The 19260-nt window shown below is 54.8% G+C and overlaps 1 protein-coding gene across 5 annotated transcripts in view; it reads left to right on the forward strand.

Annotated features, from left to right (window-relative positions):
* The window catches only part of KIF1A (kinesin family member 1A), a 113008-nt gene that overhangs the window by 17066 nt on the left and 76682 nt on the right, over window positions 1-19260 (forward strand). For all 5 annotated transcript variants that reach the window (XM_010377021.2, XM_030916630.1, XM_030916627.1 and 2 more), the window contains exons 2-5: window positions 6986-7152; window positions 16846-16922; window positions 17927-18106; window positions 18854-18919. In XM_010377021.2, coding sequence (XP_010375323.1) covers window positions 7047-7152; window positions 16846-16922; window positions 17927-18106; window positions 18854-18919 — 429 coding nt within the window. In that variant the 5' untranslated portion in view covers window positions 6986-7046. The remainder of the gene's footprint in view (window positions 1-6985; window positions 7153-16845; window positions 16923-17926; window positions 18107-18853; window positions 18920-19260) is intronic.

Here is a 19260-nt window from a genome sequence, read left to right on the forward strand (position 1 = left end):
CCTGTGTCCCTTTTTTTACCCAGTCTTCCATTTCACAGAGGTTGTAGCTTTGACGGATTGTGGTGACTTGGTTCTATTCCCACTTCATGTGTCTTTGAGGTCCTGTTTCCCATTCCACCAACAGCAGGTGAAATCAAATTCTTTGGGTTTCTGGTATTACCAAATGTCAGTTGCTTTGTCGCCACCTTAATTTCTTCTCCTTCTTCCTCTTTTTTCTTTCCTTCTGAGGAGTCCTCTTATTTTCTTCTGATGTTTGTTATTTATCCTGAATTTCTAGGTGCTTTATAATGGAGGGTGTCTCACCCACCATACTGCAGAAGTAGAAGCCTCCATTCAGCCCTTTTGCTCTCTGTTGGGAAATATTATTGATATTTTATTTATTTATTTATTTATTTATTTATTTATTTATTTATTTACTTTTTGAGACAGAGTCTCACTCTGTCACCCAGGCTGGAGTGCAGTGGTGCGATCTCAGCTCACTGCAACCTCTGCTTCCCAGGTTCAAGCAATTCTCCTGCTTCAGCCTCCCAAGTAGCTGGGATTATAGGCACCCGCGACCGTGCCCAGCTAATTTTTGTATTTTTAGTAGAGAGGGGGGTTTCACCATCTTGGTCATGCTGGTCTCGAACTCCTGACCTTGCAATCCACCCACCTCAGCCTTCCAAAGTGCTGGGATTACAGGCATGAGCTACCATGCCCAACCTGGGCAGGAAATACTAATTTTAATGAGCAAACTGAGTTTTGAATTCACACATACCAGTATTTGTCAACCAAAATGAGGAATTTCTATTTATGTTACCTCAACTGTTTGGTTATGATTTTTAAAATGATTCTTTTTAGGTTAAGTATGGGCACAGTGTAGAACAATAAAAAATTTTATAAAATTTGTTTAGAAAATCAGCAGCCTTTGTTCCTCATACCCAATTTTTTTCAACTCTCTTAGCTGTTTTTAAAATTTAGCTGTATATTACTAAGTAATGTGCTTGTTCTGCTGATTCTTGCCTGTTTTAGCAGTTCTGTAAATAGAATTATAAAAGTTTACCCTTCTGTGTTTGATTTATTGTTTTCAATGTCCTATTTTTGGTATTCATCCATTTATCATCTCTCCCTCCTGAAATGCCACTAAAATAAAGGTAAAGGTAAACTAAAAAAAGACCTAAACACTCCCATAATAATGAAAAAACAGGAGAGAACATTTAGCAGCCACGTTCTGGATGTGAAAAGCAGACCCACGTGGTAACTGATTTAGCAGATTCGCAAGAGCGGAACCTCAGGTCCCTCCCAAGGCAAGCCTTTGTGACCACTCGAAAGTCTTCCCAAGCCAACCACAGCTCCCTCGGGGACACTGGGGTCTGAACCAAACTGGGGATGACGTGGGGCCGCCCTCCTCATCCCCATGCCTTTAAGGCTGTGCATTTCCTCGTCAGTCCTGCTTTAGCTAAGTTCCGCAGGACCTTTGCCACAGCTTTGACATGTATCTTCATTATCACTCATTCAAAATATTTTCTAATATCCAGCGTGATGATTTCTTTGACCCATGGGTTTTTTAAATTGCATTGCTTAGGGTCCAAGCAATTGGACTGTTTTGTAGGTGATTTTTTTTTTTTAGGGTATTGGTGTATAGCATAATTCTATTGTGATCAGAGAACATCTACCTTATAACTTGAATTTAAGATGGATATTTGTGGAAGTTTGCTTTATGACCAACATATGGCAAATTTTAGCACACATTCTGTGTGCACTTTAAAAGAATATGTATGAGGCTGGGCGTGGTGGCTCACACCTAGAAACCCAGCACTTTGGGGTGTTGAGATAGGAGGATCATTTGAGCCCAGGAACTCAAGACCAGCCTGGCTAACATAGTGAGACCCCATCCCTACAAAATAAAAAATAAAAAAATTAGCCAGGTATGGTGGCATGTGCCTATAGTCCCAGGTCCTCGAGAAGTTGAGGCAGGAGGATTGCTTACGCCTAGGATGTCAAGGCTGTAGTGAGCTAAGATCATGCCACTGAACTCTAGTCTCAGAGACAGGAGACCTGGTCTCAAAATAAATAAACAAAATAATGTGTACGATATATATTTTCTCCTCCTCAGTGGCTGATAGAGCAAGCACAAATTTTCATCCTTCTATTTTGAACTTCTCTGTGTCTTTGTATGTAGAGTCATTAACAGAATATAATTTTAAAAAAATCTGGTCTGACAATTTTTAATGTTTTACTTGTTGTATTTAGTTCATACTGAGTTGACCTTTTATCTGCAATCTTAACTCTTTCTTTTCCACTTGATGTTATCTTTTCATATTCTGTTTTTCTCCTTCATTGCCTTCTATTAGATTCATAAAATAAATTTTAATTTTTGGGTATTTTTCTATTAACTTGTTAGTTATACATTAGTTTTCTACTTTCTAAATGATTACCCTAGCAATGACAACATGTATCGTTGACAATCGAATGTAAATGATTACTATGACCTCTTTCATGATCATGTTGAAACCTTGCAACCTTGTCTTTTGGTTTCTATTATTTCTGTTGAGAAGTCAGTTGTCAATTTCTTTTTTTTTTTTTTTTTGAGATGGAGTCTCGCTCTGTCACCCAGGCTGGAGTGCAGTGGCACAATCTCGGCTCACTGCAAGCTCTGCCTCCCAGGTTCATGCCATTCTCCTGACTAAGCTTCTCCGAGTAGCTGGGACTACAGGCGCCTGCACCATGCCTGGCTAATTTTTTGTATTTTTAGTAGAGATGGGGTTTCACTGTGGTCTCAATCTCCTGACCTTGTGATCCACCCGCCTTGGCCTCCCAAAGTGCTGGGATTATAAGCGTGAGCCACCACGCCCGGCCTTTTTTTTTTCCTGGCTGACTTTAAGCTTTATCTCTTCATCCTTGGTCCTAGCGTTGTTGTAGTGCTGTGCCTTGTGTGGCTTTCTTGTTTGTCTTGCTTTGTGTTTGTAGAGTTTCTTGAACCTGTGGGTCAATGTGCTTCAGCAGCTTTGGACAATCCGTGGTCATTAGTTTTGTAAATACTGCTTCTCCCCTGTCTTGGTCCATTCCAGCTGCTATAACAAAAATATCACAAACCAGGTGGCTTATGAATAACAGAATTTATTTTTCATGGTTCTGGAGGCTGGGAAGCTCAAGAGCAAGGCACATTGGCTGAGGATCTGCTTTCTGGCTCCTAGACGCCTTCTTGCCCTGTTCTCATGTGGTGGAGGGGCTGAGGGGTGTCTCTGGCATTTCTTTCGCAAGGGCACTGATCCCATTTGTGAGGCTCCACACTCATGACCTAGTCACCTTCTAAAGGCCCCACTTCCTAACACCATCACTTTAGGGGTTAGGATTTCAACACAGGAATTTCCATTCAACACAGCACCCCCATTCCATTTCTTCTCCTAGATTCCAGTTACAGGTATGTTTGACCATTTCAGTGTGTCCTATACTTTTCTGGCTCTCATGTCTATATTTTCCATTCTTCTTATCTGTTTTAAATTTTCTATATTTCTATTACCTATCCTCCAGTTTACTAACACTGTCTTCAACTGTGTCTAATCTCTTGAGTTCCTAATTTTAGTTATTTTGTTTTCCAGATCTAGCATTTCCCTTTGATTATTTGTTATAGTTTCCAGTCCTCTGGCAAAATTATCCATTTTCCATTTATATTGTCTGTCCTTTTGCTCTTATTTTGAATATATTAGTCAGGATTGTTCTAAAGTCCTCGTTTAATAATGCCTAGATCTGGATCATGTGTAGGTATGTGTCTCTTTTTTTTTCTCATGTGTTTATATTTTATTTTTCCTCTTTGTTTTTAATCAGAGTCCTTTTTTATTTTACACCTTCTAAGTTTTGATTGGATGTCACACATTGCCTATTAAAAGAATGTAGAGTACAGAGTTTGAAAAAATAAAAATAAAAGAGTGTAGAGGCTCCAGATGGCTTCCATTTTCTCTCCCAGGCAGCCAGACTGAAATCCGAATTAAGCCAAGTGAGGGCAGGTTGTAGTTTTCATAAGGCTCATCTGAGCTATGGCTCTACCCTGCTCTTAGGTTTTGTACCTTCCTGGGCTTTCAGCCAGAGCCTGATGTGATCACTGGGTATCCTCCTCCTGGAGGACCCTGAACTCAAATCTTTGTTCCTTAGCATCTGAGACTGTGCAAGACTCCTCTTTGGTTTTCAGTGTGAGTTTTTAAAATCCCATCTCTCTTACCTTCAGAATTTGGCAAATGTCTTAAGGGAAGGACTGGGCATTTTGGGCATTTGTTCATTTTAGTTCTTTACCTCTCTCTTCTGGAATCTTGGCCTCTCAAGTTTCTTTCTCTTGCCCAAAAGCTCTGCAGCTTCCTCCGTCCCTCAGCAATGGCTCACTGTCTGGGAAGACTCCAGATTCCCAGTCTCTTGACCCATGCGCAGAATGCAAATATGCCCGGAGGCTGTGCTGCGGAGGCCAGCTCCCGTCTTGGCAGCCCCTCCTCTGGAATGTTGGCTTGCGGCTGCACACTGATTCCTTCACACACATTGCAGTGTGGTGTCGGACCTCTTGAGCAGTGTGTTTGTCGGCTGCTGGCCACTGCACCCACCAAGCCGCCTTCGCCTTCCATGCTTTGTGGTGTGCATATTCCACACCCCAGAGTCAAGAACAGAGGCTTCTCTGTGTCCTTGTAATGCATTTACATTTTAAAGATCAAGTTCTGTATCTAGCTTTATTTTTCCAATATGGAGAGAGCCAGTTGTCCCATACTGATCTTCCATCATTCCCTAAATTGTTGCCTTTTTCTTTAATGTGTGTGTGTGTGTGTGTGTCTGCTTGTGGACGCGCCTAGTCTGTTCACGTGTCATTTCTAGACTTTGGAAATGGTTGTAGCTCTATAGGGTATATGATAGCTGGTGGGCGATGTTTCCCCTCCTTGTTCTCATTTTTCAAAGTGTTCTTGTCCTGGCAAATTCCACTGAATGTCCTGTTGGAATATTTTGCTTATTGGAATTGCACTGAATTTATATAGCTAAATTTGGGGAGAACCGGAAATTTTGCACTGTTGAATATCTGCTTTTCATCAATATTTTCTTAATCTCGAAGTATTTCTGATTTCAGTACTTGGGATTACTGAGTCAAAGGGTACAGACTTTCCTAAAGGTCCAGGGCATGCTGCAAAGTGGCTCCCTGGAAACCTTGTGGGATTTGTGCTCTAGCCAGAGACTCGTGAGTTTGCCTGTTCCTCTCTCCATCCCGGCTGGAATGTCCTAAGACTTCTTCCAGCTTTAAAAGTGCAGGGATTTCAACACAAGGAAACACAGATTCTCAGAGGTCATCCCTCCGTCCACGCTGGCGGCCACTCCTGGCTGTGAGGAGAAGAGAGAGTTGGCAGAAGCACTCTGGAGTGTAGACGCAGCTGCACCTTGTGGCTCTGAGGGGCTGTGGTATAGCCGGCATGAGTCCAGCCACATCAGGAACTTGTCCCCACTTAGTCATAGGCTGCTCTGGCACTTCCTTCCCCGCTGTAGCCTCTGAAGAGCTGTTTGCCTGAGGGACAGCCCTGCCCCACATCCAGCCTGTTCTGCAGAGGAGTTCTGGGGATCCTGGGGAGTGGCCTGGGTGGAATCTAGGAGTTCAGCATCTGCCTTGGTCCCAGGCTCGCTGTGCCCCCTTTCCTTCTGCAGACAGACCCCTCCTGCTCTTGATCCTGGAGCTTTCAGGGCAGCCCAGAGGGTTTGTCCCTTCTTCACAGCCGTGAGGCTGGGGCAGTGTGAGACGGGGGCGTTTGGCCACATTCCCCGAAGGGTGGCACTTACGGATGGGGATGACCAGGCAGAGGGTCGCCTTTTCATGGAATGTCAGTGTGGAAGGGTTTCAAGGAGGCCACCTAGCCTTTGCTCTACTTGGATGCCTCTGGTGATGTGGGACTCACCACTGAGCGGGCACCCTAGAGCGTTTAGATACCAATTGGCGAAAACCTCTCATGTCAGGTGGTTGCATTAATTCTGTTTCGCGGAGCTCTGGCCATTCCTGTAACCAATAGCTCTGTCCTGAGCCTGTCCCTGTCCCTGTGCCCAGGAGCCCCATCCTTCAGGCCCCAAGTCCCACGGGGGAAGCAGCAGCATCTGACTGGTCAGCCTGGAAAGACCTTTTGCAGTGGCTGCTTCGTCACTGTTTTGTGGGCAGTTTTCATCAGCCTTCCTCAGAGTCCCAGCACCCGAGAGGCCAAATCATTTTGGAGTTCCTGACCACCACGCTGTCATTTCACAGATGGTAAACTGAGGCCCAGGAAGCTGAGTCACACCACTGGGGTAAAGGCAAGGCCGAGGCTGGTCCCCCAGCCCTGGCTTGTACTGAATTTCCCATGACTTGCGGGCTGCTCCTCCTCAGTGGGGCTCGGGAGTGTTCCTCGCCTCCTTCTGCGTGAATTACCAGCAGGAAATTGGGCTGAAAATGTTGGTTTTTGTTCCATTGCTTGAGGTTGTCTGTCCTGTTCTTTTCATTTCTGAGTAAAGTTCTCTTTCTTGCTAATTCAGAGACCATGCTACTGCTGACGTGGCTATCAGCTGGTGCTTGGTGCGGAGGGTGTGATGGGGCATTCTGGAACACTGTTCTGTTTTAAAGCACCCTTGACATGCTGATCTGAAGCCAGCACTGGCTCTTGGGGCCTGCACGGACCTGTCATGGAGCCCACCAGGGCCCGCGTCTGCAGGGGAAGACCCTTCTTGGGGAATTTGCCATGGGTGTGAAGGCCACCTTCACGTTCACACCCAGGTCGCTCTGTTTCTTTCGTTGGGTTCCAGCTTCCCCAGGCTTGTGAAGTCGGCTTCCACTGGTCCCGCTGGGCTCCTGCTTTCTAGAATTATCTGTGCTGCCCCCTCTCCTTGTGGATTCCACCCCGTGCATATGTCACGTGGGGGCTTTGGAGTGGAGTGGGGAAGACCTGTGGCTTCAGCTGCAGCCAGAGTGCCTGTCCTGCCTCTTCGGATATTGTTTCTAATTCATGTTTCCCTTTTTTCCAAGGTGTTTCCCCCCACCCTGGGGCTCCCATTACTGCAAGGAGTGACCCACGAAGGCCACAGCGATGGCCGGGGCTTCGGTGAAGGTGGCGGTGCGGGTCCGCCCCTTCAATTCCCGGGAAATGAGCCGCGACTCCAAGTGCATCATTCAGATGTCTGGAAGCACCACCAGTGAGTATCGGCCTGCACGGCATCGATGTCGACCACGGGTTGCTGGGGGCCGTGGTCCTGTGCCTACGGGCCAGGCTCCGCGGTTAACCTGGCCCCAAGAGCAGTGTCCACCTCCTTGTCTATGTGGTGTGTAGGTGTCCTGGGGCTGCTGTGACAAACCGCCACCAATGGTAGTGGGTTTATAAGAGTAGAGATTTGTGCTCACAGCTGTGAAGGCCAGAAGTCCAAAGTCAAGGTGCCAGCAGGACCTCACTCTCTCTGAGCTCCTAGGGAGGACCTTTCCTGCCTTCTCTGGGATCTGGTGGTTGCCAGCCACCTTGGCTTGCAGCAGCGTCGCTCTAGTCTCTGCTTTCGTCATCACGTGGCCTTCTCCTCTGTGTGTCTGTGTCTCTGCTTTCAAGTGGCTTTTTTTATAGGGACACCCATCCCTGGGTTTGGCTTTCTTATAAGGATACCCATATGTTTCCCCACATGTCCAAACCATATCAGCATCTTGGAGCAAGAACCAATTGTCATCTCTCCTTTCTGTGGCTGGCTGGGCTCAGCGGGGCAGTTTGTGCTGGGGCCTCTGGTGCAGTTGCAATTGCTGCTGCTGTCACAGGATCAAGTAGTGTCAGCTGCACCGAGTGGTGACATGAACAGCCACCTGGTCTTCAGGATGTGGACAACGACAGCCTCCCCATTCACAGGTGCTGTGCACCTGTCCAACATGCTGTCATCTATTATCTACCAGGTGGGGAGGGGGGTGCCCCAAGGGGAGGACACTCAGGTCCCAAGGAAGCTTCCTCCCTAGGTTTGGTCTCCGAGGCCTGCTCAGGGACTGGAGATTCCGGTGTCACTGGGAGTATTCTGGGCTCTGTCAGGTCCTGTGGAAGTGAGGGCTCTGCTTGGACCCTCTGTCTGGCCTAAGGGTGATCCTTCCAGAAGCCTGTGGAGCTCTGTGGCTAATCATGGTGCAGTGGGCAGGCTGGGGAGACCCTGCTAAACTCCAGGGTATGGGGGCTGCTGCGGCTATGGGACCCCAGTGCACTTCAGGATTGCATCCTGACTGTTCATTATGATGAATTGTTTTGTCTGCTTGGTCCCTGGAAGCAAACCCAGAGATGAGGATTTGAGCGCCAAGAGTTTATTTGGGAGGTGGTCCCAGGACACATGGTGGGAGAGTGGGGAGTTGGGGGGAGCTGACAAAGGTGCATTTGTAAGTGGGTAACCTCCGTGGCCGGAGGCCTGGCCTTGCTGGGGCCCTTGAACAACGCAACGCACCTCCGGGTTGTCCTGCCCAGGAAGGCGAGTGCTTCTCCAACAATGCTCTCTGCGTTAGCTGGCTGCAGCCCTGGCCTTTTGTGGTTGGAGAAATTGCTCAGGTGGCAGGACGCTTGTCTTTAAGTGGGAAGCCTCGGGCTGTGCAGAGCTGTGACTCTGGGTGCAAAATGTGACCTCAGGTGCGAACCATGGCTCTGGGTGTGAACTTCGACTCCAGGTGGGAACCATGACCTCTGGTGAGCACTGTGGCCCTGGGTGGGCAGAGGGTGCCTGTGTCACACCCCAACAGGCTCTGTTGTATCTTTGTAAGGTGACCCAGGACATCAGGGAGGGCCCTGTGAATCCCCTTCCATCCTCCACTGGGTGACAGCAGCACAGTTGCCACCTCAGTCTTGCATGTGGGTCATGGGGAGCTCCGTGGTTGGCACAGTGACAAGAATCAGACCCATCGAGCAGCTGAAGATCACCGGAAGCAGAGTGGATGGAAGAACAAAGTCTCAGAGATGGGATCCTCCTGCCCCTGAACCTTGGGAATGGCCCAGCCTCAGGCCAGACCCTAAATGACAGGGTTAGGCAGTTGGGCGGGTTGGGATGGGTGTCACAGAAGTGATGGCCAGGGTGGGCGAGGGGCCCCCTTGCAGCCTCCGATCTGCTCCCTGGCCCTGCCTCCAGGTGCACTGGGTGGGCGGCCGCCCCATTTTGCATTTCCCCTCATAGGATCCAGAAATGGGAGGGTGCAGCCTGGAGGTGAGCCAGCATTGCCAAGACCTCGACACTGGCAGCGCTGCCTACCTGGTGAAAGGTTGTCTGGCTGAGGCTGCACTGGCCCAGACCCCACAGAGCTGGTGGTTCAGAGACAGCAGTGCAGGCTTGGACCTGAGACCTCATGCCCCAGTGGTTTTTACCTGCTTCATGCCACCCTGTCCTCTGGCCCGGAGAACAAAGGCTGAACCAAAGCTTTTCCCCAGGGCTTAGGAGCCAGAGGCCAGAGCTGTATCTGTGGGCAGCCATGTTTCCTTTGGCCAGCGAGGCCAGCGAGGTTGAAACCTGAAGCGAGATGCCTTGCTTCAGATGCTTGGATCCTGTCCTGATGTGAAGACATTGGAGTTCTGGGATTTCACCTGTATGCCAGCAGCCTCTGCTCCGAGCAGAAGTCCAGGCAGGCCCAGGAGGTCAGGAGGGGAATGCAGGAGCCCCTACACTTTTCTTTGGGCAACTGCTAGATCCTGAAGGAAACTCCCCTTCTCAAAGGTGAACATATGCAAGACACCAACCTCTTCCGAGGTGCTGATCTTCCGGGGATCACCAAACTAAATCAGACGTCTGTGGAGTTGCAGCAAAGTTCTGAAACCAAGGAGGAGGGAAGGGCCATGGACTCAGAACGGGGGTGGAGAGCCCGCCAGGGTGTTTCCTCCAGGACACCTGGAATGTTTCAGGCATCGTCACCTTCATCCTCGGGAAAATGAAGGGCCACAGAGCCAAGACAACACATGAGATCAGTGTCCTGCCCACTGTAGCCAACAACACACCAAGACAGCCAGGGCCCCAGGTCGGCCCACTTGTAAAAGGCAGGTTGTGAGTGTGGCAGGGACAGGCACCCAGGCCGCTTGCTGGGGGCGGCTTGGTGATATATATCAGACGTGTGATGCCGACCTCACCAGGCTGCTTCCATGAAACGCAACAAAGATTATCCAGCAAGTGTTCAAAGGTGTGCATTTGAAACGTTCACCCTGGTGCTATTTTACCAAGCCCGGGACAACTGCCCAAATGCCCGCTAGCTGGGAGCTGCTGAGAGGGTAAGTCTGTCCCAGCAGTGGACTCGAGTGCTCCTGAAAGCCTTGTGCTTACAGCCTTGGGAAAATGCCACACAATATTGTGGGGAAGGGGGCAAAGGTCAGCACAGAGCCCAAGAGTGAGGCTGTATGTAGGTAGAGGGCAGATAGGCACTTGCTGCAGGTCCTGTGTGCACTGGATGTACGTGTGCGTGGGAGACAGCGAGGTGGGGTGAGGGAAAAGAGTGGCAGAAGAATGAATAATCAGGAAAAATCTCTAGGAAAACTTTTTTCATTTTGGAGAAAGCAAACCACTGGTGGTTTTGGAAGAAAGTGCTGGAAGCCATGTCAGAAATCTGGGTGAAGGGCTGAGGGAGCTCAGGAGAGAAGGATGTCCCCTGGCCCTGGTGCAGGGAAGCCTGCCGGAGGAAGGTGGTCATGGGCTTTTCTCATGGTGGTTGAGGGACCAGGGTGTTCCAGAGGGTTGACCTGCCCCAGAACAAGCCCAGGAGGACACCTGCAGACAGGGCATGAGAGGGTGCAGGTGGATGCCCACCTGCCAGAAGCACTCACAGGAGCCACTGTCCCTGGTGACTTCTCAGCTGCTGCTCAGATCAATAGAACTGGGAGTGGCTGCCCTGGCTGGTGTGCCAGTTCCCTTGGAAGATGGTGGGGGTTGTGCCAGGCCCCTCAGAGAATGTCATGGGGAGGTGACCTGGCCAGCCTGCCCTGCCTGCCTGGTGTAGCTGCTGACTATTCCTGGAATCTCAAAACACGAGGAGAGGCCCCCCCTCTAAAGCGTGCCTTGTAGCTCCGCTGTGGTGCAGAAATTCGAAGCATTTGAAAGTAAATTTAACTGTCATCCTGTAATCATCACCTGCATAAATAATCCTCTTCATTTGAACACACCAAACCTAGCAGTTTTGTGAGCTGGCCTAGCTGTCCGTTAGGTGCACTTCGGTCCGGCCTGGCCGAGCTGGTGTGGGTTGGCCTGGGGTCAGAAGTTGAGTGTGAGTGCTTCTGTCCTCCTCCTGTCTCCTCACGTCACATTCTCTGCTCTGAGGACCGGAGGACATGAGGGCCCTGAGCCTGCCCAGCCATTCTGCAGATGCTGGAGGCTGGCTTGGGATGTGGCCCCTCAGCCATGTGCGGCCCCTGAAGTGAGTTCCTGGAGTGAGGGGCCTGGCTGCACTCATGACTTACTCACTGTGTGACACTGGCTGGATGGCATACCTTTAGGCCTCTGTTTCCCCACCTGTGCGGTAGAGAGGGGTAGTGCCGGGGACTCCCTGAGATCCCCAATCATTTCTATACTCTTCTGGCCATGCAGAGGAGGCCCAGGGTGGGGGTGGCCTCTCATCCCTGCCCTCGCCCACAGGTGGGGACTTGGACCCAGGGTGGGCGTGACCCCAGGTCCCCGGCTTCCACTGTGGGCTCCCCCAATCCTGAGCAGTCGGGGAGCTGGACAAGCCCCTCCACACAGGCAGCAGTGGCACCACGTGGTCCCTGGAGCTGCTGTTACAAAGGGTTATGTACTGAGCGGCTTCAAACGACAGAAATGTCTCCCCTGCTGTGGAGGCCCCACTCCGAGGCCCGGGCGCGCTGCAGAGTGGGCGTCTTAAACAGCAGATGTTCCCTTCTCAGCGGTCTGGAGGCGGAAGTCCAATCAAGGCGCCGCAGGTCTGGATTGTGAGAGGGCTGTCTTCCCAGCCTGCAGACGCTGCCTTCCTGCTGTGTCCTTGCCTGGCCCAGGGAGCTCGGGTCCCTTCCCCTTCTTAAAGTCGCTCATCCCACCATGATGTCCCCGACTTCGTGGCTTTGTCTCACCTTCATCACCAAACAAGGCCCCATCTCCAAATGCCATCTGGTTGGGGGTCAGGGCATTGCATATGAATCTGGGGACACGCTCGGCCCACAGCAGGCTCCGTCAGGGAGAGCCAGCTCAGCTCAGCCCTCACACCTGGTGCTCAAGGCCGCAGGGACGCTGAGACTCTGAGAAAAGGGCTGTGTTCCATTCCTTTCCTGTCCCACTTCCTCCAGCTCCCCGAACTCCTCCCTCTACCCCTCCCCCTGCTGTCTCTGTTGTCTCAGCGTCCAGCCCTTTGCAGGCCCATGCAGAGCCCTGGGAAGGCTGCCTGATACTGGGCACCTCGCCGGCCTCGGAGGGGCCCAGCTCTGGGGGCCTGGCCAGAGCCCAGGGCGGGAGGAGATGGGGGCCCTAAAGGGGCTGGTTGAAGAGCCCAGCCCAGCAAGCCCCAGGAGGACCTGTTTCTCCCTCTTCCTTCCTCAAACCTGCACAAGGAAAAGATTCCAGACCCTGGCAAAAAAAAAAAAAAAAAAAAAAAAAGTTCTTTCTCCAGCAGAATTGGGGAGGTCTCTGTGAGAAGCAGGCTGCTGAAAGAGGGACTGCCTGTCTCCACAGGCCTGGCGGACCTCAGGGCTGGGAGGTGTTGTGGGGACCCTGCCTTCTAGTCTGGCTGTGTGTCGTGTGACTTGGGGAGAGGACCTCCTCTCTCTGGAAATTGGGGCCCATCTGTAGTGACAGAGAATGGTTCCTAGCCACAGCAGAGGGTGTGGGAAGGGTGGCAGGGCTAGGGTGGGGTGGGGGTCCCAGCCACAACACAGGCCTGGGAGGGGATGGGTCAGGGCCAGGGTGGGGTGGGGGTCCTGGACATAATACATGGCCTGGGGGCGGGGTTGGGGACAGGGTAGGGTGAGGGTCCCAGCCAGAATACGGGGCCTGGGATGCGGGTGGAGACAGGGCCAGGGTGGGGTGGGGGTCCTGGTCACAACACAGGCCTGGGAGGGGTACGGGCCCAGGACAAGCAGGCCTGAGGGATTCTCCTATGGGCCATTTACAGCTGTGACTAGGCCCCACTCCTGCCCACTCACCCATGCTGCCCTCCGTCCCCCACCTACCTGGCATTCCTTGGGTACCACCTGTGCCCTGTCCCGGGGGCCCCCACCTCATGGAGCTCATGGCCCATGTCGGGTGTGGCACCAGGGCTTCATCTGAGCAAGGTTGGCATCCAGGGCTGGACAAGGAGCAAGGGCTAGTGGGGGTGTGGGGATGGGGTCCCATTCTGTGCGGGGAGCCCGACCTGGGTGCAGCGGGGTGAGGCAAGGGGGTGGATGGGGCAGGAAGGGGTGTGGGGATGGGGTCCCAGCCTGTGCGGGGAGCCCGACCTGGGTGCAGCGGGGTGAGGCGAGGGGGTGGATGGGGCAGGAAGGGGTGTGGGGATGGGGTCCCAGCCTGTGCGGGGAGCCCGACCTGGGTGCAGCGGGGTGAGGCGAGGGGGTGGATGGGGCAGGAAGGGGTGTGGGGATGGGGTCCCAGCCTGTGCGGGGAGCCCGACCTGGGTGCAGCGGGGTGAGGCGAGGGGGTGGATGGGGCAGGAAGGGGTGTGGGGATGGGGTCCCAGCCTGTGCGGGGAGCCCGACCTGGGTGCAGCGGGGTGAGGCGAGGGGGTGGATGGGGCAGGAAGGGGTGTGGGGATGGGGTCCCAGCCTGTGCGGGGAGCCCGACCTGGGTGCAGCGGGGTGAGACGAGGGGGTGGATGGGGCAGGAAGGGGTGTGGGGATGGGGTCCCAGCCTGTGCGGGGAGTCCGACCTGGGTGCAGCGGGGTGAGGCGAGGGGGTGGATGGAGCAGGAAGGGGTGTGGGGATGGGGTCCCAGCCTGTGCGGGGAGTCCGACCTGGGTGCAGCGGGGTGAGGCGAGGGGGTGGATGGAGCAGGAAGGGGTGTGGGGATGGGGGCCAGGCCTGTGCGGGGAGCCAGGCCCAAGTGCAGCGGGGTGAGGCGAGGGGTGGATGGAGCAGAAAGGGGTGTGGGGATGGGGGCCAGGCCTGTGCGGGGAGCTGGGCCCAAGTGCCGCGGGGTGAGGGGATGAGGTGGACGGGGTGTTGTTGCTGGCTTGAGCAAGGGGTCCCAGGCCTCTCTGTCAGAGCTGGGAGGCCCAGCCGGGCTGCGCTCAGGAAGGCACTGCCATTGTTTCCACAGCGCTGGCTGATCCGTGCTGGGGTTCTGGAGGTGGCACCACGGGTGCTGTTGCCTGGGTCCTGGCCGTTGCCTGGGTCCTGTAAGGCATTGAAGTCAGGGCAGCTCGGCCTCCTCTCTGCCTCTACTCCTGGACACAGCACGGATGTGGCCTCCCTCACCTCCGAGGATAGGGCTGTGATGGTCAGTCCCCGGCTCCCTCCTGCTGGCTGCCCAGGGTGCCTGGGTGTTTCCTGGAAATCCTCAGGCCAGGGATGGGGGTCCAGGTGGGACCTGAAGTTGGATCTGCCCTGGGGACAGGGCTGCCAGTGATGTCTGCTGTCAGCAGGACGCTTGGCCAGAGAACACAGCCCAGGTGCCTGCCCGCAAAACCACCGAGCCTGGGGCAACAGCAGAGTGTGGACAGGCAGAGGGTGTCTCAGTGCCCCGAGCTGTCATAAGGAAGCACCACAAACAGAAGTGTACTGTCTTGTGATTCTGGAGGCCAGAAGTCTGGTCTGAGATCAAGGTGGTGGCAGGGGTGGCTGTTCCTGAGCCATGAGGGGCACTTGTCCAAGCCCTCCAGCTTCTGGGGCTTGCCGGCTGCTTCTGGCATTCCTAGCTTGTCATCACCCTGATCTCTGCCCTCGTGTTCTCATGGCACCCTCCCTGTGCACATCTGTCTCCAAATCTCCTCTTTTATAAGGACATGGCAGCACTAGATTAGGGCCCATCTTCATGGAGTAGGACCTCATCTTAACTAATTACATCTGCAGCAACTTTATCTCCAAATGTGATCCTATTCTGAGATACTAAGGGTGAAGACTTCAAAATATGAAATTGGGTGGGGGGACACAGTTTAATTTATAACTGGAGTATTTTATTCTCCGTGGTCCTGGTGGCAGGTCCCCAGGATGCATGCTGGCATGGAGGGTGCGGGCATCCTGGAGGCTGTGCCGCTGGCCCCCAGCCCACGTTGGCTGAGAAAAACCAATGCGGGGCAGACAGAGCCTCATCTCCAGCCTTCTTCTGCAAGCATGGGATGGTGCCATGAGGGCTTCATTCTTCAGGTTTGCTGATGTGATGGTGATGGTCTCCAGGGGCTCCCTGACCAAGATTGGCTAGTGTTCCTCCTGGGGGTGAGAACCTGGGAGGGGACTGCCTCAGGCCTCCGGGCCTCTGTCAACACTGATTCTGGGCTCAGACAGTGTTCCAGGGGGCAGCGGGTCCTGTCCTTCCTTCTGGCCACTGAGGACACACAGCCTGCAGGGTCCAGATCTGTCCAGGGCCAGGGAAACACTGGGGCAAGGATGGAAGGTGGCGGTGCTGGTGCTGCATCCCTGAGACACCTGCAGGCTGTGTGGGTGGGAGGAGCTCCTGGGACACTCACATTGGGACAGCTCCTGGGAAATCCCCCAGGCACCGGCTGTGGGCAGCGACATCATCACGTGTTCATGGATTTGTTCTGGGTTTGATGAACAGACATTCTGCGAGCACTTTCTAAAGCCAACCCAGGGTGCCTGGGATTGGGCTTGAAGTTGGGTGGAGGAGGGAGAGGGAGGACGGACTCTGGCAGAAGACAGTCCCATAGAGCTCTGTTCAGAGTAGCAAGCCTAGAAGAACCACACGGGCATGACACAAACGTGATGGACATCCAAGCTTCCAGCACTTCTCAGGCACGTGCATGCTGAGCCAGAGCGGAAGGGCCGAGGCAGGGGGCAGGGCAGGGCAGGGGCTGTGAGCCCAGGGTGAACTCCAGAGATGGAGGGGCTGCGGCTTGCAGGTGGGAAGGATCCTCCCTGGGTGGCTGCCTTTGAGGGGAGCCAGTTGGACTTTGTGGGAGAAGGACGCAGAGCCTTGCAGGCTGATAGGGTGGTGCCCTCGGGTGTTTGTATGTGGCAGGGCCCACCATAAAGAGGGGGCAGAGACAGGTCGTCTGCCTGGGAGTGGGGTCCTAGGTCCCCTCCAATTTGGGGGCCTGGCTTGTTGGGGGCCCAAGGCCTCTCAGGACGACTTCCCAACCTTGGACTGTAGATGCCAGCTAGTCAGGGTCCCTCTCAGCACAACGCTGACCACCTGTGTCCCTCCCGCTAGTCAGGGTCCCTCTCAGCACAGCGCTGACCACCTGTGTCCCTCCCGCTAGTCAGGGTCCCTCTCAGCACAGCGCTGACCACCTGTGTCCCTCCCGCTAGTCAGGGTCCCTCTCAGCACAGCGCTGACCACCTGTGTCCCTCCCGCTAGTCAGGGTCCCTCTCAGCACAGCGCTGACCACCTGTGTCCCTCCCGCTAGTCAGGGTCCCTCTCAGCACAGCGCTGACCACCTGTGTCCCTCCCGCTAGTCAGGGTCCCTCTCAGCACAGCGCTGACCACCTGTGTCCCTCCCGCTAGTCAGGGTCCCTCTCAGCACAGCGCTGACCACCTGTGTCCCTCCCGCTAGTCAGGGTCCCTCTCAGCACAGCGCTGACCACCTGTGTCCCTCCCGCTAGTCAGGGTCCCTCTCAGCACAGCGCTGACCACCTGTGTCCCTCCCGCTAGTCAGGGTCCCTCTCAGCACAGCGCTGACCACCTGTGTCCCTCCCGCTAGTCAGGGTCCCTCTCAGCACAGCGCTGACCACCTGTGTCCCTCCCGCTAGTCAGGGTCCCTCTCAGCACAGCGCTGACCACCTGTGTTCCTCCCGCAGCCATTGTGAATCCCAAACAGCCCAAGGAGACGCCCAAAAGCTTCAGCTTTGACTACTCCTACTGGTCGCACACCTCGGTAAGCGGGGACCCTGGGTCGGGGGAGGCGGGGCAGCAGTGTGCAGGCTGTGTGGCCCTCAGGGTCCCTCAACCTCTCTGAGCCGCTCATTCCTCTCTAACGGGCGAGGACCCCACCGTGCTCCCCTGCAAGGTCACCCTGAGCGGCCCATGCAGGGTCCCCAGCGAAGGCAGTGATGGAGGCTGCAGGGACTGAGGGGCCTTCAGCTCCCTGTGGGGAGTTTCCAGGGTCAGAACTGTCTGTCCACCTGCTGGTGACTTTTCCCCAGACGTCCCAAAGTCAGAATGCCCAAAGCTGACCCTGAGCCTGCCTGGATGCTGTGCCCTGCACTCTGGGAGCCCAGGAGACCCCTGGACTCTTCTCCTTCCCTCCTCCCCCGTCCAGTCCACACTGAGCCCCGTCCTCCACCTGCCAGCTCCTGGACCCTTCTAGAAGACATGCAGCCTCCTTATCTAAGCCCCTCATGTCTATATCTCTGAACACCTGCCCCCCATAACAGCCCCAGGGTTCCCTGCTTCTGCCTTCCCCATCCAGTCCGTCCTCCTTCCAGGATGACCCCCAGCCAACCACCCTGTGCCCCTGCCGAAAGCGCCCCACTGCCCTCAGGACAGTGTCCAGGTGCCGTAGCCCAGCCTGTGGGGTCTCTGGGTCTTCGCACTCTGCCCCCAGTCCCAGCTCTTGTCACCCCTGCTTGTCACGGTCACATGGAACTTACTTTGGTTTTGAGGTCCCACCTTTGGGACTTTCACATGCTGTTCCCTCTACTGGAACCCATCCTGCCTCCTGCCTGGCCAGCCGCTCTTCATCTCTCATCTGTGACACAGAAGGCTCCTCCTCCAAGAAGCTACCCCACAGGCAGGAATAGGATGGGGGTTAGGCATCCCTCCCTGCTGTGCTGCCCTGGCACCCTGAGGCCCTGGGCACCCTCTGGCTCCACGGACATGAAAGGCTGAGCCTTGAGTGCACCCAGCCTCCTGCAGCTTCGTTCCTTCCTTGTCCTCCAGCCTGAGGACATCAACTATGCATCGCAGAAGCAGGTGTACCGGGACATTGGCGAGGAGATGCTGCAGCACGCCTTTGAGGGATACAACGTGTGCATCTTCGCCTACGGGCAGACGGGTGCCGGCAAGTCCTACACCATGATGGGCAAGCAGGAGAAAGACCAGCAGGGCATCATCCCGCAGGCACGAGGCGGGGGGCAGGGGCGGGGGTAGCCCCGGCGGATGGGGCGGGACAAGCTGAGACTGAGAACTCTGGGCCCGGCGCCCCTGAGAGCAGCCCCCAGAGAGCAGGGAGTCAGGAGGGGAAGGCCAGCTGGGTCGACGGTGGGGTTGGGGCAGGTGACAGCCAGATGTGGCTGTGAAGCTGCAGACCCAGGCCCTAGGTGCGGGAAGGGCCCTGGCCTTGGACAGGGTCCACCTTGATCATGTGCCTAGGACAGCAGCTGGGAGAGCCCTGGCTGGGGCAGCTGATCTCTGAGGGTGTGAGGGCTGGCGGTGTGGGCAGAGAGAGGTGCTCAGGACAGAGGTGACCAAACACCAGACACAGCAGTTCATTTGCTGCAGGAACCCTGAGTCCCCAGCCATTCCCCTGGGCAGGTCTCTGGACCTGAGTTGGTCACTAGTACTTTGCCTGCTGAGGGAAGGGACATAGCTGAGATGTCTGTAGGATGGCAGAGCCAGGGGGAGGGGTAGACAACACACAGGAAAGGACCAGATACCAGCTAGGGACCCCTGAGTTAAAAGAGAGACACTGGCTCCTCGGCTACAGACTTTCTCAGTGCCTTTACCATGACGTGTGTGGTGAGGTTGCAAGAGGGGCCTGCGAGGGTGGCATCCCGCCTGGCGCAGGCTGCCCACAGCATCGCAAGGGGCAGGAATCCAGGGAGCAGCCCCAGCCCTCCCTGGCTGACTGTTCCCCCATTCCTGCAGCTCTGCGAGGACCTCTTCTCTCGGATCAACGACACGACCAACGACAACATGTCCTACTCGGTGGAGGTAGGGCCCCCCCGCCTGCTGTCGGCCCCTGGGGCAGGGCTGGGAATCCCGTGTGGCTGGCAGTGCTTTTCTGATGCAAAGTGAGTGCCCACCACAGGTCTCCGCACCCAGCTTGTCCCTCGCTCATTCAAGTGGCAGGCAAGACGACGGGCCTGGGCAGGGCTCGAGACCCCCAAAGCACAGAGTGACGAGGTGATCCCCACCTAGCAGGTGTTTCTCCAGCAGCTGCTCTGTGCTGGGGCAGGGACAGGCACCTCAGACTCAGGGCCTGGCCATGCCTGCTGTGGCGGGGTGGCCCTGGCATGCGTGTGTCCTAGAGCCCAGGATGGCGGTGGTGAGGG

The sequence above is a fragment of the Rhinopithecus roxellana genome, chromosome 14 (assembly GCF_007565055.1).
Source record: "Rhinopithecus roxellana isolate Shanxi Qingling chromosome 14, ASM756505v1, whole genome shotgun sequence".
Taxonomy (NCBI): Eukaryota; Metazoa; Chordata; class Mammalia; order Primates; family Cercopithecidae; genus Rhinopithecus; species Rhinopithecus roxellana.